The 18,462-nt window shown below is 44.0% G+C and overlaps 1 protein-coding gene across 1 annotated transcript in view; it reads right to left on the reverse strand.

The window, feature by feature from the left end:
• Window positions 1-18,462, reverse strand: part of LOC145349719 (adenylate cyclase type 10-like) — a 164,835-nt gene that overhangs the window by 92,418 nt on the left and 53,955 nt on the right. Inside the window, exons 13-16 of the mRNA XM_080198257.1 lie at window positions 13,832-14,003; window positions 13,132-13,324; window positions 8,925-9,011; window positions 1,442-1,722 (exon numbers count right to left, since the gene is read on the reverse strand). Of these exons, the coding sequence (XP_080054383.1) occupies window positions 1,442-1,722; window positions 8,925-9,011; window positions 13,132-13,324; window positions 13,832-14,003 (733 nt within the window). The remainder of the gene's footprint in view (window positions 1-1,441; window positions 1,723-8,924; window positions 9,012-13,131; window positions 13,325-13,831; window positions 14,004-18,462) is intronic.

Below are 18,462 nucleotides of genomic sequence, written 5' to 3' on the forward strand. Positions count from 1 at the left end.
ACATGCATCTGTTGAGGGAGGGGGGTGGGGTAGTTGTTGAGAAACCCCTAGAATCTGTTTTGGTTGCATCTGTCATTTACTTTGGAGTGTGGTGTGTATGACTACAGGTCACCTGTTAATTCACATGTACAGCATACTTACCCTGAATATTTGAGTATAAGATAGATATTGTAACCTGAATGAATGAATTTGGCTGTACTTCTGAAGATATAATTGAGGCGATAGAATTGCGTGATTTGAATCACTTACTGTGTTTCTATTGAAATCTTTCAAATATTTTGTCTCGTGTAATATAGTTCACTTTTCTTGTTTTTAGTCTTTAAGATATATGTGCAGACTCCTATGAATGTGTTCAGTAACTGCCCTCCATGAATTCTATAAAAAAAAGTTAGAATCTACCATGTTAGGTTTCACTATAGGATTTGACATGTCCTGTAGTAACTGACATCCCAGTTGAGATCATAATACTTGGAAGAATGTAGATTTCTCGGATTGTTGCAGAACTAGAAAATGATACAAGGAACAAGGCCATGAACAGATTGGAAGGTGAGGAGAAGAATTATAAATTTGAGGTTTAAGGAATCAAGAACCAATGCAGGTCAGCGAGTACAAGGGACATGGATAAACAGAACTTTAATGTGTTATACAATACTGGCAGAAACATTTTGGGCACCTTTTGTGCCATTGGCCTCTAGAAATATTGCATTAGGAAATAAAATTTTCATTTATATAGGGTCTGTAAGGATGCTAAGACATAACAAAGTGCTTTACTGCCAATTACCTACTTTTGGAGTGCACTGGAGGAAATGTAACAGCCAGTTTGTGCAAAGGAAACTCCCACAAACAGCAATATGATAATGACCAAATAATCTGTTTCACTGGATTGTTGATTCAGTGATAGATGTTGGCCAGAACATTGAGGATAGCTGCATTGCTATTCTTCAAAATAGTGCAGTGGGGTCTTCAACATCCACCAGAGAGGACAAATAAGGCCTTGGTTTATCTCATTCAAACAATGAAACTTTGGACAATGCAATCATTACTGCACTGGAGTGCCAGTTTTGGCTTTTGTGCTTAAATTCTCGAATAGGACTTGAACTGATAGCTTTCTGACTGAAGAAGTTATAGTGTTATCCAGTGACCCACTGTTGGCGCCCTGACTGTAACATTGAATTCTCACATACTTTCAGTTTTTGAGATGTGAGACTATCAGTAAAATTAACCAACTGAGGATAATCTGTATTTTTTCAATTCCTAACAGTGAGCTTGCAAATATCAAATTGCTGACAGCAAAGGACATAAAGAAAAGTTTAAATTTTCATTAAGAAGACAAACAAGTTGATGTTGTAAATGTAAATAATCAGGTTATGTCATTGAGAATAACTGCGGTTGGATGTTTACACTAACTAACTTATATACCACGGTTGAATTTTGTACTTACGTCTCCAGTTCGCGTGGAATACTAATGACCCCCAGGATTTGGCAGGCAAGTGGACGGATTATACTGGGATCCAAGCCTGAGAGCTTTACGTACAGAGTCCTTTGGCTCTTCATGACCATTACAGCAGCTTGACATGGTGGCTTTTCTAGAGTGAATGGCCTCAGAGCCATAACCATGAACAAAGGAAGAACAGCACGCATTTGCAAAATAAGTTCCCATGATGGTGTATCAATATACTGAACCTGGTCAATGACTAGCAGACCTACATCAGAGGCAATATTCTGTAGCACACCAAACAAATGAGTCAATTAGTAATAAAAGTAATTACTATCTTTAGCTGATCCAGGTGCAAAAATGTAAGGAGGTTACAAAGACATTACTTCAAAGAAACAAGATTTGTCAGAGAATTATTTGATGTATATCAGAATACCATTGTCCATAATACGTCCTTCCCCTCCTCAATTCACTCCGAAGGCTGAATTATATGTGAGGAGCAGATCTCCACCCCTCCCAGTGGAAATATTGGGGGCAGGGCTGTCTATGCTTGGTTGGCTCGCTCCACAACCATTTAATGGTTGCTGAGCCTTTAACTGGCTTGGCATAGGACCTCTGCCCTATTGGAGAAGAAATCCTGCATCTAAGAGGTGCCAGTAATTTGATTGGCTTGTAGCTCTTGTGTCTCAGCAGTGCCACTGGTAGCTGTGGTCATTTCTTGGAATACAGTAGGCCCTGAAGAAAGGGAATTCTGAAGCTCTGGCTTACAGTTAAGTGTGGGACTTTCCAGAGGTCAAACTGCCAGACTGAGGCAGGTAGTAGACCAAAGTTAAGGGGGGGGGGCAGGAAGAGGAAAGATGGCAGGGGGAATACCTTGGAGGGGGACCTCTGATGCGTACAAAATGTTAGACCAGGAGACATACTCCTCAACTATGCTTGGGCACTTTATGTCTGCCTCTCCCACTGAAGGTAAATCCCAGCTGCTAGAGGAGGCCTTTATGTGGCTAAAGCCTTCCCTGCCCTGGGAAATCTACTCAAATGGGTGAGTGGGGACAGGCAGACGGTGGACATGATGCCAAATTTTACTTCTCTCCTGTCATCCCACCCCATGGCAAATGTAAAATCCAGGTCCTAGGGATTTGCCAATATATATAGCTCAATATCACACAGTGTTTATCTACTCCACTTTGGACCATCTTACTGTGCCTTTTATCAATTACGTTTATAATTTATAATATACACATTATTCCCACTGAATTAAACTAAAGAGCATTTGGACACATGTCACCATGAACCATTTTTGGAAATTTAGTTGAATCATTCACCTAAAGATCTTGGGATCTCCATCATCACTACTTCCCTCTGCAAATGATATACCAAATTCTGATTTACAATACATCGTCCATCCTTTATTGTCACTGAGTCAAATACTGGGAACTCCCTACCCTGTAGCATGGAGGGACCATCTTCACAGTTTTGTCATCACCTTCTTAAGCACAACCGAGGATGGGCAATAATTGCAGCTGTTGCCAGCAATGCCCGCTATCTGAAGAACGAATGTGTTCCGAAACAATCATGTCTCATTAAATAAGAGCAGGCTCGAGTGGTCAAATGGCCTGTTCCTGCTCTAATTCATATGTTCATGTCAGGAGTACACTAAGTAAAGATTTCAGACCAGACCAACCTACCCAAACAGTTAAACTGCTTTATGAATTTTAAATATCAATTTCACTAAACCAATTATATAGCGTGCAAGTCAATAATTCAGTGTGTTTGAATATTTTGAGAAACTCATTTTAAAGTCTTCCTTTTATAGATGAACTACCGTTACAAATTATTGCAGAAATGCTGTCTCTGGGATTTCTATTTCTTGTGCTGTACTTTGCCAACATTGAAATTATGCAGATTTGTACTGTTTCTGCCGAGGCTGTTGCTTTAACTCTTACAAATTTTCAGTTAAACCTTATTTCGTTCATTCTTTTATCATTATGCCAATTAATTATTTGAAATATTTAAATAAATATTGCAGGCCTGATTCTAATCATGCAGTGATAACAGTAATAAACACGACAAAATCTGAGGTGCGATTTTCCTGGTCCGCTGTGTTGTTTGAGTGGTCAGTAGCAATCTTCCCGGTTCATTTTTTACAACATAATCAGCCTCTTGTTAGGGGTCAGCACAAGGATGATTACCATATCCAGAAGTTGCTCTGCATCTCTTTAGTGAGCCCATGACTCAATTGTCCGGGCCCACTGAAGTTTCTGCCTCCACCAGTGGAGGTCCAGGCAGCGGAGATCACACATGGTTCCCATCAACGAGGACCAGACCAGATGTGATGGCTTCACTGGTGGGACCAGAGGTCACTGAGGCTTCCTGGGAGGTCAGTGGCAGGGGGGTGTGCCCCTTGCCTGACACTGTCAGCCTGGGACCCTGGCACTGCCAGCTGGCACAATGGAAGTGTCAAGAGGGTGGCGGGGCCTGAGGGGGCAGGGCTTAAAAAGGTGGAGCCAGACGTGGAGATGGAGAGAGGTAGGAAGGGAGGCAATGGGGGCGAAATCTGCATGGTGGGTGAGGGCTGGTGATAAGGTTGGGGATTGGTGGGGGGGGGGGAGCGCGTTGGGCTGCCATTGTTGGAGACGGGTTGGGGTCAGCAATCAGGAGGCCGGCATTGAGGGGTCAGCCATCAAGAGGCCAGTCATTGGGGGTTGGGGGGGTGGTTTGGGGCTGGTGTTGTTTGGGGAGAGGGTTGGGGACAACAATTGGGAGGCTGGCATTGTGAGGTTGGCCACTGGGAGGCCGGCAATTGGGGCGGAAGGTGCTTGTTATTAGTGCATGCGCACTGGCCCCCTTTGCACACTGATGCTGGTCTCTCGGACAGGATTAGGCCCTGATCCCTCTACTTGATGGACTTTGTGTTGCATAAATGTAAATTCATTCAACTCAGCTCGCAAACAAAAAAATTGTTCCTTGGGAGCACATGAGAGAGGGAGAGACTGGTGAGTAAGTTACTGTGTTTCTTTTTTTAAAGCTTTTTTTAAATTTTAAATCGGACACAGGAAGTGGTCATAGGGAAGTAGCTTTTTTTTTCCCTCTGGACCCCCATAAATTGGAAAGGTGAAGAAACCCGATACTCTACACAGGTAGAGTATCCCACCCCTCCCTCCTCCTCTAACCTAAAAAAGAGAGAGAGAGGCTCTGAGTGAGAGCTGGTAAGTTTGTTTTTGTTTTGTGTGAGCTGTAAGGGCTTTGGCTCAGAGGGCCAAAGCAAAAAGGGTGAGGCAAGGTAAGTTTATAAGTTATTTTTATATTACTTTTTTCTCTGTATTTCTAAAAAGGGCAAGTATGGGTGTGAGGCCAGTATGTTGTTGCCGATGCAATATGTGGGAGGTCTTGGAGGCTCCTGGTCTCCCAGACATCCATACCTGTGCTTGGTGTGTGGAGCTGCAGTCCCTACGGGACCTGGTAAAGGAACTGGAACTGCAGCTTGAGGACATTCGTCTCATTAGAGAGAATGAGGAGATAATTGATAGGAGCTATCGGCAAGTGGTCACACCAGGGCAACGGGAAGAAGGCAAGTGGGTAAATATTAGGAAGGGGAAACCTCAGGTGATGGAGAGCACGCCGGTGGATGTCCCCCTTCAAAATAAGTACTCCTGCCTGAGAACTACTGCGGGGGGGGACAGCTCATCTGGAGGAGGAAGCAGTGGCCAGCTCTCTGGAGCTGAGCCAGTACTTCAAAAAACTAAAAACGAGAGCAGCAAGGCAGTACTAATAGGGGACTTCATAGTGAGGGGTTCAGACAGGCGTTTTTGTGGACGCAGACGGGAGTCGCGGATGGTGGTTTGCCTCCCTGGAGCTGGGATCCGGGATGTCTCTGGGCGTGTCCCAGACATCCTGAAGGGGGAGGGTGAGGAACTGCAGGTTGTGGTTCATATGGGTACTGCTGACATAGGCAGGAAGAGGGAAGCAGTCATGAAAAGGGATTATAGGGAGCTGGGTAGGCAGCTGAGAAAGAGGAATGCGAAGGCAGTAATCTCAGGATTGCTGCCTGCACCGCGGGAGAATGAGAGCAGGAATGGAATGAGGTGGAGGGTGAATGCGTGGCTGAGGGACTAGAGCAGGGGGCAGGGATTCCGGTTCCTGGATCATTGGGACCTTTTTAGGGGCAGGTGTGACCTGTACAGTAAAGACGGGTGGCACTTGAATCCCAGGGGGACCAATATCTTGGCGGGAAGACTGGCTAGGGCTACTGGGGGGGGCTTTAAACCAGAAAGGTTGGGGGGAGGGAACAGAGATGTGGAGACTGAGACCGAGGAGATTAGCTCCCGGGTAGGGAAGGACTGTTGACAGTATGAGAGGGAGGTTAGACGGGTGGTGGAGAAGAGAATTGTCCAGACCGAGGGGCTGAGGTGTGTCTATTTTAACGCCAGGAGTGTAGTAAATAAGGTAGATGAGCTTAGGGCGTGGATTGCTGCTTGGGAATGTGATGTGATGGCCATTACAGAGACTTGGATGTCTCAGGGACAGGACTGGGTACTTCAGGTGCCAGGATTCAGATGCTTCAGGAAGGACAGGGTTGGGGGCAAAAGAGGTGGTGGAGTGGCACTGTTGATCAGGGACAGTGTCATGGCTGCAGAGAAGGAGGATGCCGTGGAGGGACTGCCAACAGAGTCATTGTGGGTGGAAGTTAGGAACAGCAAAGAGTCGATAACTTTGCTGGGTGTTTTCTATAGGCTGCCCAATAGTGACAGGGAAGTTGAGGTGCGGATAGGGAATCAGATCCTAGAGAGATGTAGTAATAAGAGTTGTCGTGATGGGAGACTTTAATTTCCCAAGCATCAACTGGAATATCCCAAGGGTAAGGGGTTTGGATGGGGAGGAGTTTGTTAGGTGTGTTCAGGAGGGGTTCCTGACGCAGTATGTGGACAAGCCTACGAGAGGAGAGGCTGTACTTGACCTGATGCTGGCTAATGAACCAGGACAGGTATCGAATCTCTCGGTAGGAGAGCATCTTGGGGATGGAGTTCATAATTCTATCTCCTTCACGATAGCATTGGAAAGAGATAGGATCAGGCAGGCTAGGAAGGTGTTTGTCTGGAGTAAGGGGAAATATGAAGACATCAGGCAGATAATTGGATGAATAAACTGGAAGGAGGTGTTCTTGGGGAAAAGTACAGAAGGAAGGTGGCGGATATTCAAGGAATGTTTGTCTGGAGCTTTGCATGATAATGTTCCGATGAGACAAGGAGGTTTTGGTAGGGCATGGGAACCTTGGTTCACGAAGGTTGTGGTGAACCTAGTCAGGAAGAAAGGAAAGGTGTATAAAAGGTTCAGAGAGCTAGGAGATGTTAAGGATCTAGAGGAGTATAAGGCTTGTAAAAAGGAGCTTAAAAATGAAATTAGGAGAGCCAGAAGGGGTCATGAGAAGGCCTTGGCAGGTAAGATTAAGGAGAATCCCAAGGCCTTCTACAAATATGTAAAAAGTAAAAGGATGAGAAGAGAAGGGATAGGACCTATAAAAGGTGAAGGGGGAAAAGTCTGTGTGGAACTGGAAGAAATGGCAGAGGTGCTTAATGAGTACTTTGCCTCGGTATTCACGGTGGAAAGTGATCTGGGAGGTTGTACTACAGGTTTGTGGCAGTCTGAAAAGATTGAGTATGAGGATGTTAATGAAGAGGATGTGTTAGAACTTTTAAACTCTGTCAAGATAGACAAGTTGCTGGGACCGAATGGGATGTACCCCAGGTTACTGTGGGAGGTGAGGGAAGTGATTGCAGAGCCCCTGGTGATGATCTTTGCATCGTCGATGGAGATGGGAGAGGTTCCGGAGGATTGGAGGATTGCAGATGTGGTTCCTATTTTCAAGAAAGGGAACCGGGATAGCCCGGGAAATTACCGACCGGTGAGTCTGACCTCAGTGGTTGGTAAGTTGATGGAGAGGATTCTGAGGGACAGGATTTATGAGCATTTGGAGGAGTTTAGAATGATCAGAAATAGTCAACATGGTTTTGTCAAGGGCAGATCGTGCCTTACGAGCCTAGTTGAGTTCTTTGAGAATGTGACTGAGCACATTGACGAAGGAAGAGCAGTAGACGTGGTTTATATGGACTTCAGCAAGGCATTTGATAAGGTCCCCCATGCAAGACTTCTTGAGAAGGTGAGAGGGCATGGGATCCAGGGGGCTTTGGCCTTGTGGATCCAGAGCTGGCTTGCCTGCAGAAGGCAGAGAGTGGTTGTGGATGGGTCTTTTTCTGCATAGAGGTCAGTCACCAGTGGAGTGCCCCAGGGATCTGTTCTAGGACCCTTGCTGCTTGTCATTTTCATAAATGACCTGGATGAGGAAGTGGAGGGATGGGTTAGCAAGATCGCAGACAATACGAAGGTTGGTGGTGTTGTGGATGGTCTGGAGGGATGTCAGAAGTTGCAGCGGGACATAGATAGGATGCAAGACTGGGCGGAGAAGTGGCAGATGGACTTCAATGCAGATAAATGTGTAGTGGTCCATTTTGGCAGGACCAATGGGATGAAGGAGTACAATATCAAGGGTAGGAGTCTTAGCTGTGTTGAAGAGCAGAGGGATCTTGGGGTCCAGGTCCATAGGACTCTTAAATCGGCCTCGCAGGTGGAGGATGTGGTCAAGAAGGCGTATGGTGTACTGGCCTTCATTAATCGAGGGATTGAGTTTAGGAGTCGGGAGGTAATGCTGCAACTTTATAGGTAAAGCTGCAACTTATAACTTGTCAGACCCCACTTGGAGTACTGTGCGCAGTTCTGGTCACCTCACTATAGGAAGGATGTGGAAGCTATTGAAAGGTTGCAGAGGAGATTTACAAGGATGTTGCCTGGATTGGGAGGCATGCCTTATGAAGATAGGTTGAGGGAGCTGGGACTCTTCTCCCTGGAGAGACAAAGGTTGAGAGGCGACCTGATAGAGGTTTATGTTGAGAGGAATAGATAGGGTGGATTCTCGGAGACTATTTCCCAGGGCTGAAATGGTCGCTACGAGAGGACACAGATTTAAGGTGCAGGGAAGCAAGTACAGAGGAGATGTTAGGGGTAAGTTTTTCGCTCAGAGGGTGGTGAGTGAATGGAATTGGCTGCTGTCGATGGTGGTGGAGGCGAACTCGCTGGAGTCTTTTAAAAGACTTCTGGATGAGTATATGGGATCTAATGGGATTGGGGGTTATAGATAGGTCTATGGTTTAGTAGGTATAGAAGTGATCGGCGCAACTAGTGGGCCGAAGGGCCTGTTTGTGCTGTAGTGTTCTATGTTCTAAAATCTTCCATATTCCCACCCGTTGGGCTCTTAGTTTTTTTGTGAAAATTGCGCTCCTACTTTCCCGCAGTTATACAAATAGGGATTGAGATGCTCAGTGAACAGAGGCATTTACTGAACATATTCATTTGATACTTGGCTTAAGATGCATCGGCTTTTTGATTTACACCCTTTTCACAACTGAGTCACAGGAAACTAATCAAAAATTGTTACCTGCTTGATTACTGCAATCACGTAATTCCTAAATGTCCTGTGCTTGGTTCTACTGTCCATGAGAGAGACCCTTTCGGAAACAGGGAACTGAAGAACAAAATGAATATGTTGTTGATGCTTTTTTTAAAAAAAATTTCCATTTGCCCCCCCCTCTCTACCACAGACACTTGTTTGCTGCTGGAGTACAGTTCCAAAGGCATAATGTGCTTCTTGTACCTTGTCCAACATCCATTCTACATGTGTAAACCTAGAAATTAATTGTTGGTTAGCTATTTGGCAATGAAAAGCATTGCATTTATGTTGATTTTAATCTTGTCTGTGAGGGTGTATTAGCACAGTAAGAAGTATCACAACATCAGGTTAAAGTCCAACAGGCGTATTTGGTAGCACAAACTTTAGGAGTGTCACTCCTTCTTCAAGTGAGTTTGGTAGCACAAGCTTTTGAAGTGTCATTCTTTTTCAAAGTCACCTGAAGAAGGAGTGACACTCTGAATGCTTGTGCTACCAAATAAACCTATTGGACTTTAACCTGGTGTTGTGAGACTTCTTACTGTGCATATCTCAGTCCAACACCGGCATCTCCACATCAGGGTGTATTAGAACAGTGATTATGTTATTGGGCTGATAATTCAAAGATGTGGGCTAATAATTTAGGGAATGTGAGTACAATTGCACTGAATTTGAGAGCTTGAAGTTATTTTTTAAAAACCTCTGAAAATGAAACTCCTGCAGCCATAAAATTGACTGTGAAGTTGTCGTTGGTTTGCTGATATCCTTTAGAGAGTTTTCTGCTGCCTTTGCCCAGTTTAGCCCATGTTTAATTGATCTCTTATCAGTCCCACTGCTTGCTTAACAACCAGTCCTTGATGAGCAGGAATTTCTCCCATTTAACGAGCCATTTTCTATTCTCCACCACGAACGTTGTTCCCTAGACATCATCTTCACCTTTCCTCTTGATCACTCTCTGAGGCTGAACCAGACTGTTCACAATTTTATAGCGGTATAAAGTCATGGAGGTTTACAGCATGGAAACAGGCCCTTTGGCCCAACTTGTCCATGCCATCCATTTTTTTAAACCCCTAAGATAATCCCAATTGCCCTCATTTGGCCTGTATCCCTCTATACCCATCTTACCCAGGTAACTATCTAAATGCTTTTTAAAAGACAAAATTGTACCTGCCTCAACTACTACATCTGGCAGCTTTTCCAGACACTCACCATCCTCTGTGTGAACAATTGCCCCTCTGGGCACTTCTGTATCTCTCCCTTCTCACCTTAAACCTATGCCCTGTAATTTCAGACCACCGACCTTTGGGAAAAGATAATGACTATCAATTATTTTATAACCTCTATTACATCATCCTCAGTCTTCTACGTTCCAGAGAAAAAAGTCCCAGTCTATCTAGCCTCTCCTTATAACTCAAACCATCAAGTCCCGATAGCATCCTCGTAAATCTTTTCTGCACTCTTTCTAATTTAGTAATATCCTTTCTATAATAATGTGACCAGAACTGTACTTCATGTGGATCCTCACTCATGTTAAAATAAAAGTTACAAAAAGTAGAATTTTGTTGTTAATTTCTTCATTTGAAGGTTGTCCAGTAAACTTGGTCACTTTGGTTTATGGATCGTCCTGGGACATCATAACACAGAACAACTACAATACTGGTAATGTGGAATAATGACTATCCAAACTACCTCCACAAATAGCAGGGCAACTACAATAGACATATTAACACCATATTAGCTTATTCCCACTTATCAACAAAGTGATGGAAGGAATCTTTAACACTGCTATCCATGGCACTTATTCATTAATTATCTGTTCAGCAATGCATAAATCTGGAGTCTAATGGGATACCCTCCACTTGCCTGGGTGGGTGCCACTACAATATCATTCCAGGAAAATCAATACATCTAGGACAAAGCAATCCACTCTCTGAATTATTTTAGCTCTCCTCCCCCCTCACATATCATGGCTGCTAGAATATAATGTTAAGTGGAAGTGCCAGTATCTTTGACTGGGAAAATGTTGCTATCTTTGATGGTCCTCAGACTTTTTTCCTCTCTGCTTACACAATTCTCATTTATAGCTCTATGTAGTTGCTTTGCATGGAAGTAACCATACCCTGTGAAGCTTCATTAGTTCACAGGCTATTAAATAAGGTTAACCCATGGATTGGTATCCTGGATGATAAAGCCTATCACCTTCTCAGTGCATGAGCCCAACTGGGACAAATTAGGCAGATATATATATTAGTTTCTTCCATTGAATAGATTATAGAGTCCATATACTGTGGAAATATCTCAGTATACAGAACCACAACATTCAATTGGATAGCCTTTTAACATACTGAAATTAACATAGTGACATTCCCTCAAGATGCCTCACAGGAGCATACCCCCAATAAAGCAGACATTTGAACAGGTGACTAAAGAACTATACTTTCCAGAAATCAGAAATAGGAAGCCTCACTTACTTATCTTCTATTCTTCAGCCTGAAAGCAATTAACAATTTCCTCCTCCATTGCCTTAGAAAGAATTGTACTGCTGTTATACTCCCTACACTGAAGACACTTCCTACTTATAGGCTTTGCATCAGAGCCTGGATCACCCTGGTCTGTTAGATTCGGTGAATTTTAGAATTTTTATTTACTTTAGATTGTCACCACAACAAGTAGCATAACTGCATTATTTATGCAAATCTGTTTGCTTTCATCAAAAGGAAAATATCAAATATCATTAAATTTTCCTTTCTGATTCAATGCAATACCCTACTGAGATGTTTTACGCGTAAGAAATATAGTGAGTTATTTTAAAAATTAGAAGAAAACAAGTTATGATTAATATTCATTAATCTTGGCAACCAAATATTAAATTAATCCCAAAATTTAGATGCTTTATAAGCAAGTGAGATTTTTGCAAATACATAAAAACATTTTTTTATTAAACATTCTATCTGAGCAAGTGGTCACTGAATTTTATATCTAAATGTATTTAGAAATGTATTTTGAATGAAAAGTGACCTGATTTAAGACTTCAGGCAGGAGCATTTTAATTAGGTCATGCTTCTGAGTTAATCAGCTAGTTTAGCCACATTACCAATAGATCAGTGTCCAGGAAAACTCCCTCCCCCAACCCTGAAACCTGACGCATGTCCTTCCCCAACTCACCCACACCCCCTCTCCCAAGATCTGGACACCCTCCTCCCCTGTCCACCCACCCTCCCCCCACACACTCTGAGGTCCAGCCACCTCTTCCTCCTGAGGTCTGACACCTCTCCCCACTTCAGTTCTGAACTCTAAGGCGAACATGGCTACAAAATCAGGGCTCCAGAGTCAATCTGGAGATGGCCAGGAACCTTAAGACCTAGGATTGGGCTTTCTGATTACCAGCGGTGTGTTTTTTGACAGTGGAGATGGCTCGTCATTGGCCACTGGTGAGATCTTTTGGTTTCGCCGATGTCTATGGTATTATGCGTGCCTTGCTTGTCCTGCCATCAGGAAACCTGTTGTCATCTATCAGCGGGAAGGACCAGACAATCCAGCCACTGAAATGGAGATAACTTCATGCCTGTACCATTTACGTGTGTGTGTGTGTGTATTTAATTGTTCATGTACAGAAGACAATGACAATCTTACTGACAGACATGTTCTGTGACCAACATCACCCCAACAAAACTAAGCCTTTTTGGGTATGGTAGCACAGTGGTTAGCACAGCTGTCTCACAGCTCCAGGGACCTGAGTTCATTTCCTGGCTTGGGTTACTGTCTGTATGGAGTTTGCACATTCTACCCGTGTCTGCATGGGTTTCATCCGGGCGTTCCGGTTCCCTCCCACATTCAGAACGACATGCTGGTTAGGTGCATTAACCCGAACAGGCAGCAGAGTGTGGCGACCAGGGGAATTTCACAGTAACTTCATTGCAGCATTAATTTAAACTTTACTTGTGACTAATGAATAAACTTTACTTCAGGTTCAAAAAGTGTGTCTCTTTGCTGGCTGTTCGTGTTTGTATTTCTAAAGTCAGTTCTTCAAATCTGATGGCAAAAATGGTGACACTGTAGCTCTATATTCAGCTGCGAGGGCTAGTTTTAATAAAGCAAATGGAAGAACCCAGCACACGGATCTTCTGAGAATCCAAGTCAACGTACTTAGAATCACATTTGTCTAACTATTCCAATGAGAAATCAGTTATTTCGTTACCTTTACGTAAAGAATATCATTTAAAAGGCACAAATTTTCGATCAACTCGGGCTTTGTTATCTTGCTAAGTAAAACTCTTTCTCGTTCTGCGTAACTTTTACAGTGGTTCACTTGAAGGAGCAGAGCCAACATAGTTTGAATGGTATAATAGGGCTCGGTGATATCCATTTTCCCCAATTCAAATGGTAACACCCTGCATCAGAGATAAAATGGAACACTGACTATTTAAGGCACATTAACATATTTCTTGATGGACAAAGAAATTTCCTTATTTATTGAATCCAGGATGGAGATTTTAATTAGGTGCAAAATGTGGATGTGTTGATGGTGAAGTATCAATTTGTACCTATCCACCATCATTAATTTGATGCCTGAACTGTTTTGATTCCTGTGTCTCAGCTGTATTCTGTTGGTCTGTCAGAAACAGACCAAAATGGATGGCTGAATCTAATTTTACTTTTAAAACAATGTGGCCACATGCAACAATGTAAGATCATTAGAAATCGGAGCAGGAGTGGGCCAGTCAACACCTCTATTCTGCTCCATCATTTAATACAATCATGGCTGATGTAAGTATGGCCTTAACTTCACTTGTCTCCAATTTCTGGCACGTTCTTTAGCTGATGTGAATAAACCATCTATTTCATATTTAATACAAATAGAACTAAACGTAATGAAAAATTATCATTGAAATGCAAACCTCATTCCTTGTGATTGTGAAGTGTGGATAATTTCAGCTAATAATCGGCTTTTTCCATAGCCAACTGTCCCCTCAAACATAATAACCTGGTAATTGTCTGGCTTATGACGGGTCTGTACTGAACTAAATTTCTGTAGTGCCTTGTGAAAAATCTTCATCTCTTTCTCACGACCTTAAAAAATGTAAAACATTTGTGTGAGTCAAATCAAATAAATCCAGGGTGGGATCTTCTACACTCTCTGGTGGCGAGCTTGGAGATGGGGTGGTGGCTTGCTTGAACCTTGTTGCCTCCTGTCTCCACCAGAATTGATTTTTGGGTGGGAGGGTCCACAGTTAACCTACCTACCCCAGTGTCAATTAAACCCATTAAGTGGCCAATTAATTACCTCATCCCACCACTGTTGGAATTAAATCAGCTACATGTGGGCCATGTGTAACAGTGCTGTGATCAGTTTGCACATCCTTCCTACAATCCCCTCTTTTATCTACACAAAGGGGCAAGAATATTGTACCAGTTGGAGAAGGACAAGGGCTGAGGCCTCTGCATTGCTATCTCCTGAATCCCTCTCCCTGCCTTCATCTGTCATACCTTCCTGACCTGACCACTGGCCAAATTCAAGGTAGTCAATTTAAGTGAAAACGGAGGCCTCTTGAAACACAGCCACCAGGCATCATTCCTCCTTCCTGCTTTGTCTCAACATCTGCAGCTCAGACTCCAGCTCATCACCCAGGCCCTAATCCTGTAACCCCACATATTTATCCTCTTAATCCCCTGATGCTAAGGGCAATTTAACATGGCCAATCAACCTAACCTGCACATCTTTGGACTGTGGGAGGAAACCGGAGCACCTGGAGGAAACCCATGCAGACACAAGGAGAATATGCAAACTCCGCACAGATAGTGACCTGAGGCCAGAATGGAACCTGGGTCCCAGGTGCTGTGAGGTAGCAGTGTTAACCACTGTGCCATCGTGCCACTCTGGGCAGCACGGTAGCACAGTGGTTAGCAGTATTGCTTCACAGCTCCAGGGACCTGGGTTTGATTCCTGGCTTGGGTCACTGTCTGTGTGGAGTTTGCACATTCTCCTCGTGTCTGCATGGGTTTCCTCCGGGTGCTCTGGTTTCCTCCCACAGTCCAAAGATATAGGGGTTAGGTTGATTGACAATGCTAAAATTGCCCCTTAGTGTCCTGAGATGTGTAGGTTAGAGGGATTAGTGGGTAAAACATGTAGGGATATGGAGGTAGGGCCTGGGTGGGATTGTGGTTGGTGCAGACTTGATGGGCCAAATGGCCTCTCTGTGCTGTAGGGTTTCTATGATTTCTGTGATTCTAACACTGGACCATAGTTCCTCAAGCAACCAACACTTGCTACATTGTAAGAACTACAGTGGGGTCTACCAGCTTTTACATCATGCAGATACAACACATCACCTGGCTTTCCATCCCTATTTTATTTACTCATTTTTAATTTGTTTTTTTTAGAAAAAAGAACTGGTTTTTATATTTTTTAATCAGTAAAATATTTTCCTTTATAACCTTTAATTGAAAGCAATTTAGAATAGGTAATTCAAATTAACAGTTACTAACCAGCCAAGGAAATGACCATTTTCCTGGGATGTCAGTGTGTCCCTTGCATGTTCAGAAAGTCTCTGCTCCCAGAAAGTGATTCCTGGGCATTTTATTGAAACATTGTCTCTCCCCACACTCTTCACTGAAGTCACCCTGCGATCTTTACTGAAGTCTCACCTCTCTCCCCACACTCTTCACTGAAGTCTCACCTCTCTCCCCACACTCTTCACTGAAGTCTCACCTCTCTCCCCACACTCTTCACTGAAGTCTCACCTCTCTCCCCACACTCTTCACTGAAGTCTCACCTCTCTCCCCACACTCTTCACTGAAGTCTCACCTCTCTCCCCACACTCTTCACTGAAGTCTCTTCCCTCTCCCCATGTTCTTCACTGAAGTCTCACCTCTCTCCCCACACTCTTCACTGAAGTCTCTTCCCTCTCCCCATGTTCTTCACTGAAGTCTCACCTCTCTCCCCACACTCTTCACTGAAGTCTCTTCCCTCTCCCCATGTTCTTCACTGAAATCTCACCTCTCTCCCCACACTCTTTGCGCTCTCTGTGCTCTTCACAAAGATACTATCAGATAAAATTTCACACCAAACTATTTAAAAGATATTGGCCTGTAACTTCAGAGTGCCAATTGACAGATTGCCACTCTGGATGGACTTACCTTCACTGGGATTGCAAAGCCCCTGTCTCACCCAACCTTCCTCATCAGGCTGGGTGAGACAGGGGCAGTGAAGTCTGCTCCAGACTGCATCAATGTGGAGTAAATGGAGAACAGCAAGGAAGGAAATGACCCCATTTCCAACATTAGCTGTCATAAAACAGTGTTTAAAGAGGCAACTAAAGGAAGTTAAGATTAAGGGGGAGCATCTAAAACCAGTAAAGGGATGTAGAGCAGTCAAGTGGCTTCAGAGAGTGAATTCCAGGGCTGACAGTGCAGCAACCAATGGCAGAACAATGAGAATTAGGGATGTGCAAGATCTTAGGTGTTGTAATGCTGGAGGAGTTTACAGAGACAGAAAAAGGTGGGACTATTGAAGGGATTTGATAACAAAAATGAGAATTATCAAGTGTTGCTAGATCAGGAGCCACTGTAATTCAGTGGCTACAAGTGGAATGACTGAAGGGTGTGAGTTAGGCTCTTGGCAGCAATATTTCAATGAGTTCAAGTTTACATTGGGTGCAGGGTGAGATATTGGAATGGTCAAGTCCAGATGTACCACAGACATGAAAGAAACAGAAACAATGGGCAGAATTTTAACCTTTACACCGGTTTGCAAAAAAGGAGGTAACCTGAAAGTTCATGCCACAAGTTTTGTTGTGACATTTTAACTCCACCATAGCATTGGCATCCTGCTGCTGTGTTTCCCAAACAATTGGAGCAGGGCAATTGCAATTCCAGCCTGTTTAGTCAAGGCTCAGTATTTAAAGGATCTCAGCAAGGGACGTAATTGATTCTATAATTGTCAGTAAAGAGTCCACTGATGAAGTCTCCACATGGTAAAATTGCCCCACTGGACTTACTGAGGTATTCCTGGATCCATGCTGCAGATTGTCAGGTTATGCTTCTGAGTTGATCCTTGAGTACAGACCCAGGAATCAAAGGGAACAGAATCTCAGGACTCAAGTTGGAAACTCTGTGAGGTGGGCTGTCATTGAAATCATCTGGATGGGAGTAACTTGTGGAACAAAACCCAAGGTTGAGATCTTCAAAAGTGAAGATTGGAATCCCTTGTGAAAGAGATAGCGTTTCAGTGAGATTGGTTGACTCTTAGTGTTTACTGACATATGGGTGGGTTGTTGAGAATTTCAATAATCTCACCTCTTTCTATCTCTGTAAACTCCTCCAGCGTTACAACACCTAGGATCTTGCACATCCCTAATTCTCATTGTTCAAGACTCTGTCTTGGTAGCATTTGCTATTTAATGTGCAGTGTGGTTTTGTTGGAGTTTAGAAGGATGAGGGGGGGATCTTATAGAGACGCATAAGATAATGAAAGGGATGGATAGGGTAACATAAGAACATAAGAAATAGGAGCAGGAGTAGGCCATCTAGCCCTTCGAGCCTGCCCCGCCATTCAATAAGATCATGGCTGATCTGCTGTGGCTCAGTTCCACATTCCCGCCCTCTCCCCATAACCCTTAATCCCCTCTCTTATCAAAAACCTATCAACCCGTGTCTTAAAAATATTTAGCGAGGCAGCCTCCACCACCTCAACGGGCAGAGAATTCCAGAGATTCACCACCCTTTGAGTGAAGAAGTTCTTCCTCAACTCCGTTCTAAACCACCCCCCCCCTTTATCTTGAGGCTGTGCCCCCTAGTCCTACTGTCCTTTCTGAGCGGGAAGAGTCTCTCCACCTCTATCCTATCCATCCCATTCATCATCTAATATGTCTCAATGAGATCTCCCCTCATTCTTCTAAGCTCTAACGAGTACAAGCCTAGTTTATTCAGCCTCTCCTCATAGCTCAACCCCCTCAACTCCAGCATCAGCCTAGTAAACCTCCTCTGCACTCCCTCCAAGGCCAAAATATCCTTGCGTAAGTACGGCGCCCAAAACTGCACACAGTACTCCAGCTGCGGCCTCACCAATGCCCTATGTAGCCGCAGCAAGACCTCCCTACTTTTATATTCAATCCCCCTCGCTATGAAGGCCAGCATCCCATTCACCTTCCTGACCACCTGCTGCACCCGCAAGCTGGGTTTTTGCGACTCATGCACAAGGACCCCGAGGTCCCTCTGCACCGTCGCCTGCTGCAGTTTTTCGCCACGTAAGTAATAGTCCTTCTTACCATTATTCCTACCAAAGTGGACCACCTCGCACTTGCCAACATTAAATTCCATTTGCCATTTCCTGGCCCATTCGCCCAGCCTATCTAGATCCTTCTGCAGACTCTCCACACCCTCCGCGCAATTTGCCGTTCCACCAACCTTGGTGTCATCAGCAAATTTCGACACCATACACTCGATTTCCTCCTCCAGATCATCTATATAAATGGTAAATAGCTGAGGCCCCAGCACCAACCCCTGGGGCACTCCACTAGTCACCAACCGC

Source organism: Carcharhinus amblyrhynchos, chromosome 11 (genome assembly GCF_965287045.1).
Source record: "Carcharhinus amblyrhynchos chromosome 11, sCarAmb.v2.hapA, whole genome shotgun sequence".
Taxonomy (NCBI): domain Eukaryota; kingdom Metazoa; phylum Chordata; class Chondrichthyes; order Carcharhiniformes; family Carcharhinidae; genus Carcharhinus; species Carcharhinus amblyrhynchos.